General features: G+C 46.8%; 1 protein-coding gene across 6 annotated transcripts in view; it reads left to right on the forward strand.

Moving 5' to 3' along the window:
* The window catches only part of AP3B2 (adaptor related protein complex 3 subunit beta 2), an 86,019-nt gene that overhangs the window by 39,528 nt on the left and 28,189 nt on the right, over nucleotides 1-18,302 (forward strand). For 3 of the 6 annotated variants that reach the window (XM_080980291.1, XM_080980293.1, XM_080980289.1), the window contains exons 8-18: nucleotides 856-1,032; nucleotides 2,192-2,289; nucleotides 5,995-6,049; nucleotides 6,654-6,725; nucleotides 6,837-6,899; nucleotides 11,345-11,477; nucleotides 11,919-12,028; nucleotides 12,156-12,332; nucleotides 14,410-14,596; nucleotides 15,578-15,696; nucleotides 16,819-16,875. In XM_080980291.1, coding sequence (XP_080836417.1) covers nucleotides 856-1,032; nucleotides 2,192-2,289; nucleotides 5,995-6,049; nucleotides 6,654-6,725; nucleotides 6,837-6,899; nucleotides 11,345-11,477; nucleotides 11,919-12,028; nucleotides 12,156-12,332; nucleotides 14,410-14,596; nucleotides 15,578-15,696; nucleotides 16,819-16,875 — 1,248 coding nt within the window. The remainder of the gene's footprint in view (nucleotides 1-855; nucleotides 1,033-2,191; nucleotides 2,290-5,994; nucleotides 6,050-6,653; nucleotides 6,726-6,836; nucleotides 6,900-11,344; nucleotides 11,478-11,918; nucleotides 12,029-12,155; nucleotides 12,333-14,409; nucleotides 14,597-15,577; nucleotides 15,697-16,818; nucleotides 16,876-18,302) is intronic. The other 3 variants (XM_080980292.1, XM_080980294.1, XM_080980290.1) reach the window with 1 other exon arrangement.

Here is an 18,302-nt window from a genome sequence, read left to right on the forward strand (position 1 = left end):
CGCAAGACATTTTCGTCTTGCGAAGCAAGCCCATAGGGAAATTCGTCCTGCGAAGCGCATTGAAAACGGAAAACCCTTTCGTCTAGCGGGTTTTCCGTCTTGCGAGGCATTCGTCTTGCGGGGCACCACTGTACACGGAAAAGTACGGTAACTGTTATACCACTGTTTCAACTCTAGGTGGCAGTTATTTTTACAATGAAGCTGCCCTCTGTTAAGCAGCCATTTTTGGCCTGGCCTCTTCTCTGAAACTACCCGTCTGGAGCTTTGAAGGTGACCCAGAAACTACAACTAATCCAGAACGTGGCAGCTAGACTGGTGACTGGGGGCAGCCGCCAAGATAACACCGGTCTCGAAAGACCTACATTGGCTCCCAGTACGTTTCCGAGCACAATTCAAAGTGTTGGTGTTGACCTTTAAAGCCCTAACAGCCTCGGTCCAGTATACCTGAAGGAGCGTTTCCACCCCCATCGTTCTGCCCGGACGCTGAGGTCCAGTGCCAAGGGCCTTCTGGCGGTTCCCTCATTGCGAGAAGCAAAGCTGCAGGGAACCAGGCAGAGGGCCTTCTTGGTAGTGGCACCTGCCCTGTGGAACGCCCTCCCATCAGATGTCAAAGAGATAAACAACTACCTGACATTCAGAAGACATCTGAAGGCAGCCCTGTTCAGGGAAGTTTTTAATGCGTGACATTTTAGTGTATTTTTGGTCTTTGTTGGAAGCCGCCCAGAGTGGCTGTGGAAACCCAGCCAGATGGGCGGGGTACAAATAATATTATAATATTATATATTATATTATTATAATATGACGATGATGATGAAATATCCTGACAGCCTCCTCCCCTTCCCCTGTGTCTGGCAGGAGTCCCTCCTGGAAGAGAGCTCCGAGAAAGCTTTTTATGGTTCCGAAGAGGAAGACTCCAAGGACGACAAAGCCGAGCCGGCGTCTTTGGTGAAGCGCAAGCCGTACGTCATGGACCCTGACCACCGCCTGCTTCTGCGCAACACCAAGCCCCTGCTGCAGAGTCGCAATGCTGCGGTGAGAACCACCATCTCTAGCACCTCCCAGTGCATATCCTATGGGGAGGCAGAGTTCCTTAGGAACGACAGCACCCCTTGCCACCACGATCTCTGAAATGGGTGCAGGCAAAGAGGAAGGTAGGGCAACCCATCTCTTCCCAAGTACAAGCGAGGAAAGCCCACCATCCCCTCTGCAGATTTGCATACAATTTGCATATGTTAATTGCTATGTATAGATGCATGTTGTGCATGTTCAGCTACTCTGTAAGAAAAGTTTTCAAAAAAGAGGGGAAGGGGCAAAAGGTCTTTGGTCCAGTGCAGACGACCTGGGGCTTGGAACAGTGCCCCCTGGTGGTTGATTTTATTTTATTCACTTAAAAGCATACATATCCTGCTTAATCTAGGGACACGGGTGGCGCTGTGGGTTAAACCACAGAGCCTAGGACTTGCCGATTAAAAGGTCGGCAGTTCGAATCCCCGTGACGGGGTGAGCTCCCGTTGCCCGGTCCCTGCTCCTGCCAACCTAGCAGTTCGAAAGTACGGCAAAGTGCAAGTAGATAAATAGGTACCGCTCCGGCGGGAAGGTAAACGGCGTTTCCGTGCGCTGCTCTGGTTTGCCAGAAGCGGCTTAGTCATGCTGGCCACATGACCCGGAAGCTGTACGCCGGCTCCCTTGGCCAATAAAGCAAGATGAGCGCCACAACCCCAGAGTCAGTCACGACTGGACCTAACGGTCAGGGGTCCCTTTACCTTTTTATCCTGCTTAATGTTTCAAAGATCTCTAAGCGGTGTACAGTCTAAAAAAGAACAGGCAATATATCATTGAAGCAAAAATGAAACCTAAAAGCAGTAAAACAGCAATGTAAAGACCTATAAAGGCATGTTGTAGCGAATAAAGCAAATCCAGAAGATTCAGACACATAAAACGAGGTCTGATCTTATGGGTCAGGGATAGCCTGGTCTTCACAAGGCATCTGAAGCAACAGGTGGTTGCAACTTCAATTATAGCAGAGGGAAGGGCATCCCTCAGTACAGGGGCAACGGCAGAAAATGCCCGTTTCCAGGCCAGATGATCTTAGTGGTCTTCCAGGCAGTCTTTCTGGTAGATGCAGCAAGCACAAATGAATCCTGTTTCCTTGCTTCCAAGGCCTTGTGGCACAAACCCTTTCTCTCTGCAGGTAGTGATGTCTGTTGCTCAGCTCTACTTCCACCTTGCTCCAAAGGCTGAAGTTGGGGTCATCGCTAAGGCACTGGTGCGTCTCCTCCGGAGCCACAGGTCTGCAAACACCTCCCCTCCTTCTAGTCTCTCTCTCTCTTTCTCTCTCTCTCATTTTCCTGAAGTTGCTCCCTTTTACCAGGAAACATCCCAAGGAGCTGTGCGTTTCTGTGAGCGGTTAGGAAACCAGCTAAGCTCTTGACCACAGTTCAATATATCTGCTGTGTCTGCAAGGGACATGTGAGATCTGCAACAAAACATTGCAGTGTGGCACACTCCTGGTTCAGGGTTCTAGCCAGCCTGTGTCTTTTTCTAGAATATAGCTGGATATATAAGTGTTGAGATGAGTCAATGGCCAGGCAAGTGACCAGAGCCAGTCCAAAACCAATACAGAGCTACAATTCCAAAGTTCCCTTGCCAATTTGGTATAGTGGTTGGGATGTTGGACTGGGATCTGGGAGAGTTCAAATACCCGCTCCGCAGTGAAGCTTGCTGGGTGACCTTGGCTGGCTGCAAACCCTCAGCCTAACTGTTAAGTTGTGGGTGAACATATCAGACGACACAGCGATTCTTCAAACAGCTCTTGTTTATTCACAGGCCAGAACAGAACTGAACTGAAGGGTTCAGACAGCCTGCTTATATAGAGCTCCACTAGAACGCAACAGTAACCGTTTTCTGTAACTATCCAATCACTGAATGTCACTTTCGATCCCTTATTTGCATATGTGGACCTGAGCTATCTACAGTATCTCCCTGCTAGCCCAGGGTGAGAACTTCAGTACATAACACCCCTCCACACCGAGATAAGGCGTTAGTTACAATCGTAATGGTTTCCTTATATACACCACTACACGTAATGGTTCAATTAGGCACAAAAGCATATTGGTTACATTTCACCTGCTTCCATTAGACCAACAGTATTACATGTCCAACAACATAGTCCTTTAAATAAGTTGGGCGCTTGGAGGTAGCAGTCGAACTGAGCGAGGTAGGAATCCCATGATTCAGAGGCTGGCGCAAATGGCGGTAGAGACACAAGTGAAGCCATGATTCCAATGCCGATGTGGAGGCGATGGATGGAACACAGTGCTCTAGCCAGAACGGTCAGCTCTGAATTGGTTCTGTTCAGTGATTTCGCTCGATGTTTCAGCTCAGTGATTCAGCTCCGCTCAGAGGGTGGCTGCATCTGGCTGTGCTCTGTTGTCCATCGATCCCATCCTCGTCACCAGTGTTAAGTTGTGGGTGAACATATCAGACGGCACAGCGATTCTTCAAACAGCTCTTGTTTATTCACAGGCCAGAACAGAACTGAACTGAAGGGTTCAGCCAGCCTGCTTATATAGAGCTCCACTAGAACGCAACAGTAACCATTTTCTGTAACTATCCAATCACTGAACGTCACTTTCGATCCCTTATTTGCATATGTGGACCTGAACTATCTACAGTATCCCCCTGCTGGCCCAGGGTGAGATGGTGTACATAACACTAACCTCTAACTCAACCTTGCAGGGTTGTATGGAAGGTAAAATGGAGAGGAAGGAGACAATGCACAGCACGTTGAGCTCATTGAAATGAAGGTGCACTGGGCAGAAGCATATTTATTAGGAATTTTGAATAAGGGTATTCCCAAAGATAAAATTAACATATTTCTGTAGGCAACAACGGCAGCGAGAATGTTGGTAGCCAGTCAATGGAAAGGAAATTATATTCCAACAAAGGGGGAATGGTTAAGTAAACTTTGTGAGTACCTGGAGTTAGCACAATTGATGGATTTAATAAGGCATAAGTCAAAAAATTTAATTCAGAAACAATGGAAATGTTTAAATGATTATTTATACAAGCAGGGCTCAAATATGAAAGTTTGGTTGTGTCTAGACTAACCTTGTGAAGAATACAGAGAACATAAAGATTTGATTGATTATGAAAGAATCTAAGGCAGGGAAATGATTGAAGAACAGATGTAAATGCGAGCAAGACAGCTAAGAGAAGTGTGGTGAATGCGGTGGAAGTCTTTTATAATATTTTAACTAAGATTTATATATTGCAGTATTTGAAGCAAGAATTTGGTAATATTTCAGGTTATGAAAAGTATTTTTCCTTTCCTTTTGTCTTTTTTCTTTATATCTTCTATTTTTCCTTTTCTTTTTTTATTAGTTTTCGTTTTGGAAAATATGTACATAAGTGTGTTTACAGTGTTATGTATTGTTCTTTGTTTAATTTCTATTTCTTGAAAAAAATAATTAAAATTTTTTTTGAAGGAAGGAAGGTGCACTGTAAATGTAATAGTAATGGACATAGTGCCCTTAAGTGCCTAGGGCAGGACTGGGGCCTTAGGACCCAAATGCTGTTGAACTCCAACTTCCATCAGCGCCAGCCAGCATAGCTAATGGTTGGTGATCATGGGAGTTGTAGTCCAAAAGGTTAGCCCTGTTTCAGGGAGATGTACTTTGTGGATTACCACAAAGCCCTGCCTGAACTTGGGGGTTTTTGTGGCTTTTCAGAAGCAGTCAAGTTTCTGAATACCAGAGACTGGAAACCGCAGGGAGAGTCGAGAGCTCTTGTGCTTGGGTCCTGCTTGCAGGTTTCCTACAGGCAGTTGGTTGGCCACTGTGAGAACAGGATGCTAGGCCACATGAGCCATTGGCCTGTGCCACCAGGCTGTGTCTACGTTCTTATGGTTCTGGCTTAGCAACTACCGACAGACATCTCTGGATGACTTTGCAAGCAAAGCAAAGCATGCTGGGCATAGCTGTCAACCGTCCCTTATTTGGCGGGAAACTCCCTTATCCCAGCGCCGTGTCCCGCTGCTGTCCCTTATTGATGATGTCCCTTAAATTTCCCGGGTTTCAAAGGAATCAGCTCCTCTCCTTCCCTCCCTGCCGGCCAAGGAGGAGGGAGGCTCCAACTGTGTTGCTTGGCTGCCCGCCCTGCCCCCCTCCGGCTTCCTCTCACCAGCCTTGGCCCCCTGGAGCCCCTCCCCGCCAGGACTGAGGAGCCTTGGGAGGAGAGCGAGGGCAACCATAGGGAAAGCAGTTCAGAGAGAGGAGGCGGAGGCGGAGGCAAAGGCAGGTGTTCCAATAGCTAACCATAGAGGGGGAAAGCGGAGGAAGGACTGCAAGCACTTCTCCCATAGATTTGTAGTGGTAGACTAGCATAGATGGTCTGATCTGCGGGTGCTATTTCCCCGCACCCTTCCTCCCGCCCCACCTGATGGAACTGAGAGCTGCAGATGGAGCACGAGAGAAAAGATACAGAACTGCAGCAGCATCTTCGTAGCTTGGACTTCGTTTTGCGTGAAAAGTGGTTGCTGCTTGTAGTTATTTAATTGCAGTGTTTCATCAGCTGATGTCTTGAGCAGCAACCTCTGGAAACGAAGGGCTAAAAACCGGCGCTGCTCTCCAAAATTGTCTGGTCCCTTTTAACTTCGTATTTCAGCTGGTTGACTAAAATCCCTTATTTTGGCTGCTGATCCCTTATTTTCGAGGCTGCTGGTCCCTTATTTTCAAATCTGTAAGTTGATAGCTATGATGCTGGGGGGGAAGCATTCCCTCATTGTTTGTCCATGCAGCCACTAATCAGAGGCATACTGCCTCTCTGAATACAGAGGGTCTGGTTTTGTCTCTTAATGACCACTGGCAGATCTGAGCTTCATGCATTTGTCTAAACCTTTAAAGAAAAAAAGGTGGTCATCTTTACATCTGCTGGCGGCGAATCCTGCAGTGTTCCTGCCTCGTTGACAAGTCCTTGTCTCTCTTATTATGGCAGTGAGGTCCAGTATGTGGTGCTTCAGAACGTGGCCACCATGTCAATCAAGCGCAGGGTGAGTGCCTGTTTCCTTTATTAAATGGGGTGGGGTGGGGAGGGATTCACCTGGGCTGGGAGATGTGAAATGCCAGGACTCTAGATGTCTGCCACAGCTGCTTCTTCTGCTGTACAGTGGTGCCTCGCAAGACGAAATTAATTCGTTCTGCGAGTTTTGTCGTCTTGCGATTTTTTTCGTCTTGCGAAGCACGGTATTGGGAAAGTTTTGGAAAAGCTTCAAAAATCACCAAAGTCTTTAAAAACCTCAAAAAAGGCTACCACACCGCGTTCTATGAGTTGCTCCTCGAAGTCAAGTCGCATCTGTATTAACGGTGTTAAGAAAAAGGAAACAAACTTGCAAGACGTTTCCGTCTTGTGAAGCAAGCCCATAGGGAAAATTGTCTTGCGAAGCAGCTCAAAAAACAAAAAACCCTTTCGTCTAGCGAGTTTTTTGTCTTGCGAGGCATTCGTCTTGTGAGGTACCACTGTACTTGAACCAGTGATGGGGAGCAGCCCAGATGGCTTGAAGAGAGGTTTTCTGGGTCCTTCTGTAAATCCAGAGCTCACCATGGCATTTCCCCAAGGATGCTACTGCTGCTGATTCTGCTTCTTTCTCTCTGCAGGGAATGTTTGAACCATACCTGAAAAGCTTCTACATCAGATCCACAGACCCCACCCAGATCAAGATCCTCAAGGTGTGTGAGATGCACCCATAGATGGGTGCTAGGCTGCACTGAAGATAACAGCTTTTTAGTTTTTTGTTGTCGCCTAGAGTAACTCCTCCCTTTTCTCTTCTGCCCTCCTAGCTGGAAGTTCTGACCAACCTTGCAAACGAGACCAACATCTCCACCATCCTGCGTGAGTTCCAGGTATAGCATGACTAATGGGCTGGAGGAAGGTCTTAGCAAAGGAGCTGGAGGTGGAGCAATATGTGCAGAGCCAGGAATGTCTCTGTACTTGCTAAATTCCTAGCATCTTCAGTGACAAAACCTAGTTCCTAACCCACAGGAAGGTCAAAGCACATCACTCGCCCCAAACAAGCCATCAATATTTAAAAACGTATTCTTGCACTGCATTCTGTAACCCAGTTAAGATGGGGCATTTGACTTTAAATTGGGTTTGAATGCCACTGAACTCCTCAACCCATATTATTACATCCAATTTTAAAATGCAAGAATTACATTACACAAAGGCCTCATTTGTACTGTACATTAAAAAGCGATATACTGCTTTAAATGCATACTGTGGATGCGGTGTGAGAGTTCATCTGATCCAGTGTATTGATTCTGGCAGTGACCAGCTAAAATCCACGCAATTATTTTTTTAAAACTACCCTTAAAATATTAAAACACGAATAAAATTATTAAAACTTCAAAAACCAAGATGGACGACCAAATTACATGTCTTTGTAATCTTGCTGAATTAAAAAAAGTTTTCCGCTTGCGTCTAAAGCGATAAAGCAAGGGCATCTGGCTAATGTCAACAGGCAGGGAGTTCCAAATATCAGTTTCTTGCAAATCTGGAAGACCGTTGTGTGGCAGGTTCTGCAGACCAAGGCACACATGGGGCAAGGCGCTGTCTTAAGTAAATTGGTCCCAAGCCGCAAAGGGCCGTATATATATATATATATATACCAATAGTAAAACCTTGAACTTGGCCCAGTAACAAATTGACAGCTAGTGCAGCTGTTTGAGAAGAGGCATTATATGCTGGCAGAATTTCAATCCTGTCTGCATTCTGCGCTAACTGCAGCTTCCAGATCAACTTCAAGGGAAGCCCCACAAAGAATGCACTGCAGTAATTCAGTCTTGAAGTTACCAGTGGCTAAACTGCTATGACCAAAGTATCCCAGTCCAGGAACAGTCACAACAATTTTACCACCCCAAGATAAACTAGCTATGCCTTGTTGTTTGTCCCCAGCATCCTATAATCATAGGGCAGACTGCTTCAAATCAATAAGTTTCTGTTTTTCTGGTTTAAAGGGTTGTGAATGAGGTCATTAGAAAGAGACTTTGGTGACAAGGGGGCTTTGTTTTTGACACATTAGGGGAGACTGTACAGTTTCATTAGCTGAGTCTCCTGGAAGTCAGAGAAATGTGGCTTAAGGAAGGAGAAAAGGGTGGAATTCTCGGAGCTGAATCCCAGCTGTTGTGATTCCAAAGTTTATCTTAAAGACCATTAAAGGTGCCCTTAATCTAGCTGTCCTTGAACAGGGGTCGAATTCTGTTCTATTTTTGCAACTCTCTAATTTATTTATAGCAGGTGTTTATAGCAGGTGTGGGGAACCTTTGGCCCTCTAGGCGTTGCTGAACTACAACTCCCATCAGCTGCAGCAAGCATGGCCAGTGGCCAGGGATGACAAGAGCAACATCTGGAGAGCTTAAGGTTCCCCATGCCTGGGAGAGCAAGAGTGTGAGAGAGCACTATAGCACAATTCATGCACATTATAAGGAATAAGAAACTAGATATGGACATATAGTATATAGGAGAGGAAATGAAGACGGGGGTAGCCTGCAGATTTTACAGTGACTTTTCGACCAGTATAATGCCATGTGCCTCACTGGATGGGCATTGCCAGTGTAACTACATACCCAAAAGAAAACTCTAAGGTCTAAGTTGGCTAGGAAACAAAGGAGGACGCCTTATAACAGCTCAGATAGTTTTGTCCTATTTAGTCCAGCGCTGACTGTTATTTTTATTTACCGTATTTTTGGCACCATAACACTCACTTTTTTCCTCCTAGAAAGTAAGGGGAAATGTCTGTGCATGTTATGGAGCGAATGCCTGCGGGTGGCGGGGGGATATGCTGCAGTCGTGAGCAGAGGATCCATGGTTCCCCTTCCTTCCCTCCTCCGTGGTTACAAAGCATGGATCCACATGGATCCTCAGGATTTTTGCATTGGGCTACTCCAAACTCACTGTCAGATCACATGTCTGTGGCCACAGCATGAACCACAAAAATCATATATCCACTATTTCGTTTAGAATATTTTTTTTCTTGTTTTCCTCCTCTAAAAACTACGTGCGTGTTATGGTCTGGTGTGTGTTATAGAGCGAAAAATATGGTATTTAATTTATACCCCACCTTTCCTTCCAAAGGAGCCCAGGGTAGCAAACAACAAGTGATTAAATCATAAAAGAAACTTTTAAAACAACGTGCAATCTTTAAAACAGATGCAGATTTGGAAAGATCTCTGCTGAAAAAGTTGTTGGGAGAGGAAGGTATCCAGTAGACACTGAAAAGGCAACAGAGATGGTGTCTGTCTAATATGCAAGGGGATGGAATTCCAGAGGCCACCTGGGACTCTAGTGACACAAATCCAGGAGCTCCTCCAGACTGCAAACCCGCTCTTTAATGGGGAGTACGACCCCATCCACAGCTGGCAATTGACTCATTATAATGGTTTGGGAATTGCCTGCCCACAGCATCTCCATCTTGCCAGGATTCAGCCACTTAACCAGCCATCATCCAGCCCACCACTTCACACCCACTCCTGATTCAAACAGAAGTAGAGCTAGGTCAGCAGCAGCATGTGGATGAGACCTCATCCTAAATCTCCTGATGACCAATCCCAGCAGCTTCATACAGATGTTAAAACAGCTCTGGTAACAAGGATGGTACCCTGCCGCACCCCAAAGCACAGCTGCCAGGGGGGCAAAAGATAAGTACGTTTCCAAGCACAATTCAAAGTTTTGGTGCTGACCTTTAAAGCCCTAAATGGCCTCGGTCCAGTATATCTGAAGGAGCATCTCCACCCCCATTGTTCTACCCAAACACTGAGGTCCCGCACTTGAGGGCCTTCTGGCGGTTCCCTCACTGCGAGAAGCCAAGTTACAGGGAACCAGGCAGAGGGCCTTCTTGGTAGTGGCACCTGCCCTGTGGAACGCCCTCCCACCAGATGTCAAAGAGAACAACAACTACCAGACTTTTAGAAGACATCTGAAGGCAGCCCTGCTTAGGGAAGCTTTTAATGTTTGATGTATTACGGTATTTTAATATTTTTTGGAAGCTGTCCAGAGTGGCTGGGGAAGCCCAGCCAGATGGGTGGGGTATAAATAATTTATTATTATTATTATTATTATTATTATTATTATTATTATTACTACCACCCAGCCTTATTCACTCTGGAGATAGGATTGGAACAACTGTGGAAGAGTGCCTCCAATACCCACCCCTCTCAGTTGGCTCAGAAGGGTACCATGGCCAATGCTCCTCTGAGAGATCAAGCAAGAAAATAAGGGTTGCATTCTCCCTGTTCGTCTCCCAATAAAGGTCATTCCATTCAGGCCCATTCAGCCCCATAACCCAACCTGAACCCAGAGTGAAAAGGTTCAAGAAAATCTGTTGTGTCTAAGAGCACCACTAATTGCTACGCCGCAACCTTCTGGATCACCTCCTCTGAAAAGCTGGCATTTGTGGCTGGGCAGTAGTTGTCACAAGCTTTTTCAAAAGTGGTTGGATCACCCTCTCTTTCAGGATGGCCAGGACCACTTCCTCCCACAAGGATGCATTGACCACACTCTGTGTCTACTCAGACATGCCCGCTTGTTGTTGTTTAGTCGTTTAGTCGTGTCCGACTCTTCGTGACCCCATGGACCAGAGCACGCCAGGCACTCCTGTCTTCCCCTCCTCCCGCAGTTTGGTCAAACTCATGCTGGTTGCTTCGAGAACACTGTCCAACCATCTCGTCCTCCGTTGTCCCCTTCTCCTTGTGCCCTCCATCTTTCCCAACATCAGGGTCTTTTCCAGGGAGTCTTCTCTTCTCATGAGGTGGCCAAAGTATTGGAGCCTCAGCTTCACGATCTGTCCTTCCAGTGAGCACTCAGGGCTGATTTCCTTAAGAATGGATAGATTTGATCCTCTTGCAGTCCATGGGACTAGCTTTAATAAGCTAAGAGGCAAAGGGTTTGAGGAGACCCTTTCCTGGGTGACATGAAACTTGTGCATCTCACCAGACCACATCAACTGAAACTGATGCTAGGAAGTTTGCAGGTGCTGCAGTGAGAATGGATGTGGCACCGAGATTGCTATGAAGGCGAGCAGCCTTACCTTCAAAGTACTTGTAAAAAAAACCACAGCAGGCTTCCAACTGGCAGCCATGCTCCACGGTCTCAGGCTAGGGTATTCTCCCTCACCTGATGCCAGGAAGGTTGTGCATGCACCACATGAGCTTTGCTACTGAGCTATGGTTCCTCCCATTATAATTATGGTGCATTTGAGGTCTAGCATGCAGCCCGCATGGCACAGGTCCAGCCACACCCATCTCCGCATGGGCATTCCCAGACAGCTCCTTGTATCTTTTTGTTCCCACAGACTTACATCCGGAGCATGGACAAAGACTTTGTGGCAGCCACCATCCAGGCCATTGGCCGTTGCGCCACCAACATTGGCAAAGTGCGTGACACATGTCTCAACGGCCTTGTGCAGCTGCTGTCCAACCGAGATGGTGAGAATCCTTTTTCAGCTAGGAAAATCGGGGCGTGTGGTCCAGAGGGTGGTGGCTTGAAAAGCAAGAGCTCATTTCTTAGTATACACGTTGGCATATAGTTTGTGAAATTTTTGTTGGAGCAGAACTATGTAGAGCACTGAAGCTCTACATTATGGCTGTGAGATGGGCTACACACCCCTGAGATTGCCCAGGGCACAGTCATGAGATCTACAAACTTGGTTGCTTTTGTTGGAAGTTTTTAATCGGAGGCTGGAAGGCCACCTATCAGGGTTCCTGTAGGAGTGGATTTCCTGTTTCAGCAGAGAGTTGGACCACATTCTCTTTGAGGTCCCTTTCAGCTCTGTGATTCTACAAAACGAACACGGCCACTGGGGAGATGAGAGGCAGATTGAGCATCCTTGCATACAGCCTTAACACTTTCCCCATCCTGTTACTTAGAGCTGGTTGTGGCCGAGTCTGTGGTTGTCATTAAGAAACTCCTGCAGATGCAGCCGTCTCAGCACAGCGAGATCATCAAGCACATGGCAAAGCTGACCGACAACATCCAGGTGGGGGCCTGAGCTGGCAGAAGATGCTCTCCTGATGGGTGGGCTCTGATGAGGAAAGGGGGGGGGGAGTGGGAAAGGCTGGTCCAGGGATCTCAAGAGGAGATGCAGTGCTGTTTCTTGTGCATAGGTACCCATGGCTCGTGCCAGCATCTTATGGCTGATCGGCGAGTACTGTGAGCATGTGCCCAAGATTGCCCCTGATGTGCTGCGTAAGATGGCCAAGTCCTTCACCAGCGAGGAGGACATTGTGAAGCTGCAGGTCATCAACTTGGCAGCCAAGCTTTACCTGACCAACTCCAAGCAGGTAAAGATCTTTCCGAGAATTAAATAGGAGTGGCAGCTTTCCCGTTGAATGCAATTAGCAGGGTGGGTAGGATTGCTGTCTGCATGCCAAGGGCACATATTTAATATACTGTAACTGGTTACAGTATATACAGTATGTGCTGTGGGTTAGAAGGTCGATGGTTGCTGATCAGAAGGTCGGTGGTTCGAATCCCCGTGACAGAGTGAGCTCCCGTTGTTCGGTCCCTGCTCCTGCCAACCTAGCAGTTTCCTGCTCCCGCCAACCTAGCAGTTCGAAAGCACGTCAAAGTGCAAGTAGATAAATAGGTACCGCTCCAGCGGGAAGGTAAACGGCATTTCCGTGCACTGCTCTGGTTCGCCAGAAGAGGCTTAGCCATGCTGGCCACATGACCCGGAAGCTGTACGCCGGCTCCCTCGGCCAATAAAGCGAGATGAGCGCCTCAACCCCAGAGTCGGCCACGACTGGACCTAATGGTCAGGGGTCCCTTTACCCTTTACCTCTGGTTTTGTGCTGAAGGTGTTAATCATCTCAAGGCAGAGGAACTTTGGATTTGGGGCTGGGGCAAATGTGGCCCTCCAAGCCTCTACTTGGCCCTCAAAACTCTCCAGTGGCCCTGCTTCACATACGCGTTGAGTGTTTTGCCTTCCTGGAATCCTATAATGTCTCTTGCTTGCCTAGATAGGGGACGAAGGTGTCTGAGAGAGGGAGGGAGGGTGGGCAGGCCACAGAGTCTTAACTGACTTGGGGAGTTCACCTCTCCAGAGCTGGAGATGAAGTCTGGGACTCATTTTGCCACTGTGCTTCTGAGATGCTCCAAGCACCTCTGGAGCGCGGCTCTGAAACAAGCCTCAGCCAGTTAAGTTTTAACACACATATGTTATTTATGTATTATTTCAGAACATCTCTCTCCCACCTTTCTCGACATAAATAGATTTCCCAATTCTCTAGCGACTGAATGTGTGTGATAGAAATAATGAAAAGCCACACATCCAGCAGCTGTAAAAACAGCAGGAGTGGCTTTAAAATATAATTAGTGCAAAAACACAGGAAAATAATGTGGCACCAAAAAGTAGGTCCCAAGTGAGTTCCATAAGAAGGGCAACCCACAATCAGTGGGGCTACAGTCAGGGGGCTGTCACCAAGAAGGTCCTACCTTTGGTCTGTCTGTTTCTGCTGGGGCCGTTCCTCCTCTCTCCCAGCTCCCCCCAAAAGGGGGGTTGCACCAAACACAGAAAAGCAGGAACAAGAACTGAAGCTTCAGAACGGTGCTGGTTTTCGAAAGACATCCATCTTTTTTTATATAAATTGGTTTCTACACATACACACACACCACTCCTTCCAGGCAAGCAAGAAGCATTGTTCAAGTACGGGGATACATTCCAGCCAGGGAATACGCATGAGGAGGGTGTGTCCAGGATAGTGTTCCAAGGGCCAGTTAGAGAGGCTTGGAGGGCCACATTTGGCTTCCAGGTCTGAGATTCCCCACCCCTGAGCTAAGTTCATAGTAGACCCATTGAAATTAGTGAATCTAAGGCGGCCATGCCAATTTATTTGGACACCAAAAAACTGATCCGACTGTATGGACTGACTTGTGTTTGTGTTGTGGGGGGAGCAAAAGGCAAAGGACATGCCCCATAGGTGCAAGAATGCACTTGAGCGCCATATTTTTAATATTCAGTTGGAAGCCGCCCAGAGTAGCTGGGGAGACGCAACCAGATGGGCAGGGTATAAATAAATTATTATTATTATTATTATTATTATTATTATTATTATTATTATATTCTGTTATGCCCTTATTTTTTTTTAACATACTTCTTAATGCCAAAATAGGCTTCTAAGAAATTTGCAAGGTAAAAAAACCAGTCGCACCAACATTAAAATTTAAATATTCATAATTAAAATACTCAATGAAGCAATCCCATGAATGCATCTTTTTTTAAAGCGCCCTTTTTGCTGTAGTTCTGTATTGGTTTGTTTTCTGCCTCTGGCCTAAGAGACTGTCGGGGAGGCCACTGGCTTGCCCAACTCTTTGCCAGGGCCCAGTTCCTCTTGTGCAATGCGGTCTTCTCTGCCACAGAGCAAACTGCTGACCCAGTATGTGCTGAACCTGGCCAAGTACGACCAGAATTACGACATCCGGGACCGTGCCCGCTTCATCCGCCAGCTCATTGTGCCCACCGAGAAGAGTGGGGCCCTCAACAAGTACGCCAAGAAGCTCTTCCTGGCCCAAAAGCCCGCCCCAATCTTGGAGTCGTCTTTCAAAGGTAGAGTGAGGTATAAAAGGAGCAGCCGAGGGAACAGGTCATGGGTGTGTTGATGGTAGCACAGCAGGGAGAAATCGGTTCTCATTCAGAATTAACCTACAGGTTATATAAACAGAATTTATAGATGAATAAATGAGTAAGTTAATTTGGAATATGTAGAAAATATAAAAAATTAAGGAACCGCAGAAAGAGCGGAAGGGAAGTCGAGTTTCAAAATGTTAAAATAATTGTAAAATTATTGGGTTAAACCACAGAGCTTAGGACTTGCTGATCAGAAGGTTGGCGGTTCGAATCCCTGTGATAGGGTGAGCTTCTGTTGCTCGGTCCCTGCTCCTGCCAACCTAGCAGTTCGAAAGCACGTCAAAGTGCAAGTTGATAAATAGGTACCGCTCCGGAGGGAAGGTAAACGGCGTTTCCGTGCGCTACTCTGGTTCGCCAGAAGTGGTTTAGTCATGCTGGCCACATGACCTGGAAGCTGTCTGTGGACAAACGCTGGCTCCCTCGGCCAATAAAATGAGATGAGCACCGCAACCCCAGAGTCGGTCATGACTGGACCTAATGGTCAGGGGTCCCTTTACCTTTACCTATAAAATTGAAAATCATTTTTTAAAAAAGAATTTATAGTTAGCCAACCAAGAGGGGTGTTTGGTGGTGTTGCCTAGCAACTGGCATGATCCTTGCTGAGGTAACGTGTGCTCTGATTGGTTGTGTAGTTCTGTGGGAGTTTCCCCCCGTAAGTGTAGTTGTTGGACGTCTCCATGCTATGAATTAGGCCTGTAAATAAAACGAACCCCTCTGTTCGTTTCTCCTCGCATTTTATACTGTTTTTGACCAGTTTAAAGTATTATCACGATTTATGTTCTCTCTGGGCTCCACCTGCTTTACACAAATCACTCTGCCTAACGAAGGGCCACGGGTGGTGGGGAGGCGGCGCTGTTGGGTGGGCCTGTGTGGATGCTGATGCTTTGCTGCTCCTTGCAGACCGTGACCACTTCCAGCTGGGCTCGCTTTCGCACCTCCTCAATGCCAAGGCCGTAGGCTACCAGGAGCTCCCAGACTGGCCCAGCGAAGCTCCTGACCCATCCGTGCGCAACGTGGAGGTATTGGCTTCCCCTCTGCCCAGGAGTAATGGGAAAGCTGGCATTTCTCTGAGAAACATTGTGAAATGGCTTGCCAGCCCTTGCTGACAATGGCTGCCAAGGCAATGGTCCTGCCTGCCCTGCCTTCCTTACAATGGTTATAGTAGTAGTAGTAGTAGTAGTACAGGTGAAACTCGAAAAATTAGAATATCATGGAAAAGTTCATTTATTTCAGTAATTCAACTTAAAAGGTGAAACTAATATATGAGATCGACTCATGACATGCAAAGCGAGATGTGCTTCCACTTCTCAGAGGTCCAATCTTGCTCCATTTGCAATCCTTGCTTTGCTGATGTCCTTGAATATTCTAATTTTCTGAGATGGTTAATTTGGGGTTTTCACCAGCTGTACACCATGATCATCACAATTATAGCAAATATAGGCTTGACATATCTCGCTTTGCATGTCACAAATCTATCTCATGTATTAGTTTCACCTTTCAAGTTGAATTATGGAAATCAATGAACTTTTCCATGATATTCTAATTTTTCGAGTTTCACCTGTAGTAGTAGTACAATTTTTCTAGAAAAAGAGGTGCCGGAACTCGCCATGAATGCCCCCTTTGTTCTCTTAGAATGGCAATGTGCCCACCTGAAAGTTCTGGCGAGTTCCAGCTGAAAAAAGTTTTTGTTGTTGTTCCTGCTGCTGCCCCAGCCACTCTGGGTGGCTCTCAACAAAATATTAAAAACACAATAAAGCACCAGCCATCGAAAACATGCCTTCAGATGTCTTCTAAAAGTCAAATAGTTGTTAATCTGTTTGACATCTGATGGGAGGGCATTCCACAGGGAGGACCCCACCACCGTGAAGGCCCTTGGATGTGGGCCACTCTGATTGTGGACCTCCCATAGGCCAAGGGTAGGGAACCATTGGTGGCCCTCCAGAAGCTGCTGAACTGCAACTCCCGTCCACCCCAGCAGGCATGGCCAATGGTGAATGGGAATTGTAGTCAGGAACATCTGGAGGGTTCATCACAGCTGCCACAGGCATCTGGTTGGCCATTGTGCTGGGCTTGGTGGGCCTTTAGCTTGATCCAGCTCTTGTGAGTCTTACCCACCCCCCTGCTTTTTCGCCCCTCCTCAGGAAGAGTCAGTCGGCCCCATGGAAAGCAACATTGGGCTGCTGGGCGAGCGGATAGAGGTGGTGTTTGCTGGTGCAGTGATGTTCTTCCCCTCTTGCTCTCATGCTGCTATTTCCTTCCTCTTCCTCCTCCTTCAGTTTTCTTCTCTGCACTGTAGCTCTGACTGTGTGTGCAGTGTGTTCAAACTAACCTTTAATTGACCAGTTAGGACTAATGGATTGATATGCCTTTTGATCAGCTAAAGATCGCCCCTTTCAAAAACAGCAGGTGGCAAACACAATCTTAGCAAAGGTATTCTCATGTTCTCTCTCACCTGGGAGGGAATGCTTTTTCTGAGATGGTGACTTCCATGATGTGTGTGCATTTATTTATTTTGCTGCAGAACTGTTTGGTTTTACCCCAGTGCAAAGCTAACCCAATTTTAAGGAATCCGTTGAACAGCTAAGCTGCATTTAACTGGGTGACAGATTGCCTTGAGGCTTTCAAACAATTCTGCTGTCTCCAGAAGTGTGAGCCAGCAGGGTCAGGTGGTATATGGTCCAGTACTGGGTGTAGATCAGCTGGGAGCGGGGGTCTCATTTCAAGGCGTTACGCAACCATGGAACTTGCTACAGCTACCTTCCCTTAGATGGAACCTACCTCACTGCGTTATTGTGAGGAGAAAATAGAATCAACTTGTGTTTGCTACTCTAAAGTGGAGGGAAGATAGGATGCAGAACCTCTAGGTACATGTACAGTGGTACCTCGGGTTACATACGCTTTGGGTTACATACGCTTCAGGTTACAGACTCCGCCAACCCAGAAATATTACCTCAGGTTAAGAACTTTGCCTCAGGATGAGAACAGAAATTGTGCTCCGGCAGCGTGGCAACAGCAGGAGGCATCATTAGCCAAAGTGGTGCTTCAGGTTAAGAACAATTTCAGGTAAAGAACGGACCTCTGGAACGAATTAAGTACTTAACCCGAGGTACCACTGTACACATGTCTTCTTCTGGCCATCTCACCAGAGCAGGCCTTAGGGAAAGGCTATAACTTTCTGTGCAGAATGACCCAGATTTAGTCCTTGCCATTTCCTGTTAAAAGGGTCAGGTCGCAGGTTATGAGGAAGATTTTGGACAGCTGCAGTCAGTCACAGGAGACGTAGTACTTTGATCTTGGTGTAATATGCAAGTTCCTGTGTTGCACCAGAACCTGGACAGGCTGTGCTTTGCTGCAGCGATTCCCGCCTGGATATTATCATCACCATCAGTTTATTGATATACCACTTTTTAGCTAAGGCCCCCGAAGCAGTGAACAGATTAAGAGAAAAGAAAATATAGTAAAGCTGCAGTCAATACGCAAGTACAGTAAATCAATAAAAATATAAAATAGCAAAAACCCAGGTGTATCATTAACCACGCTCTGTGCATTCGTGAATTGGATTTGTGCTGTCACTGCAAATGCTAGCACAAACAATAGGCTTCTCCCTGGAAACAACTGCAGTTGT

This window comes from Podarcis pityusensis (genome assembly GCF_964106645.2).
Source record: "Podarcis pityusensis genome assembly, chromosome: 14".
Classification (NCBI taxonomy): domain Eukaryota; kingdom Metazoa; phylum Chordata; class Lepidosauria; order Squamata; family Lacertidae; genus Podarcis; species Podarcis pityusensis.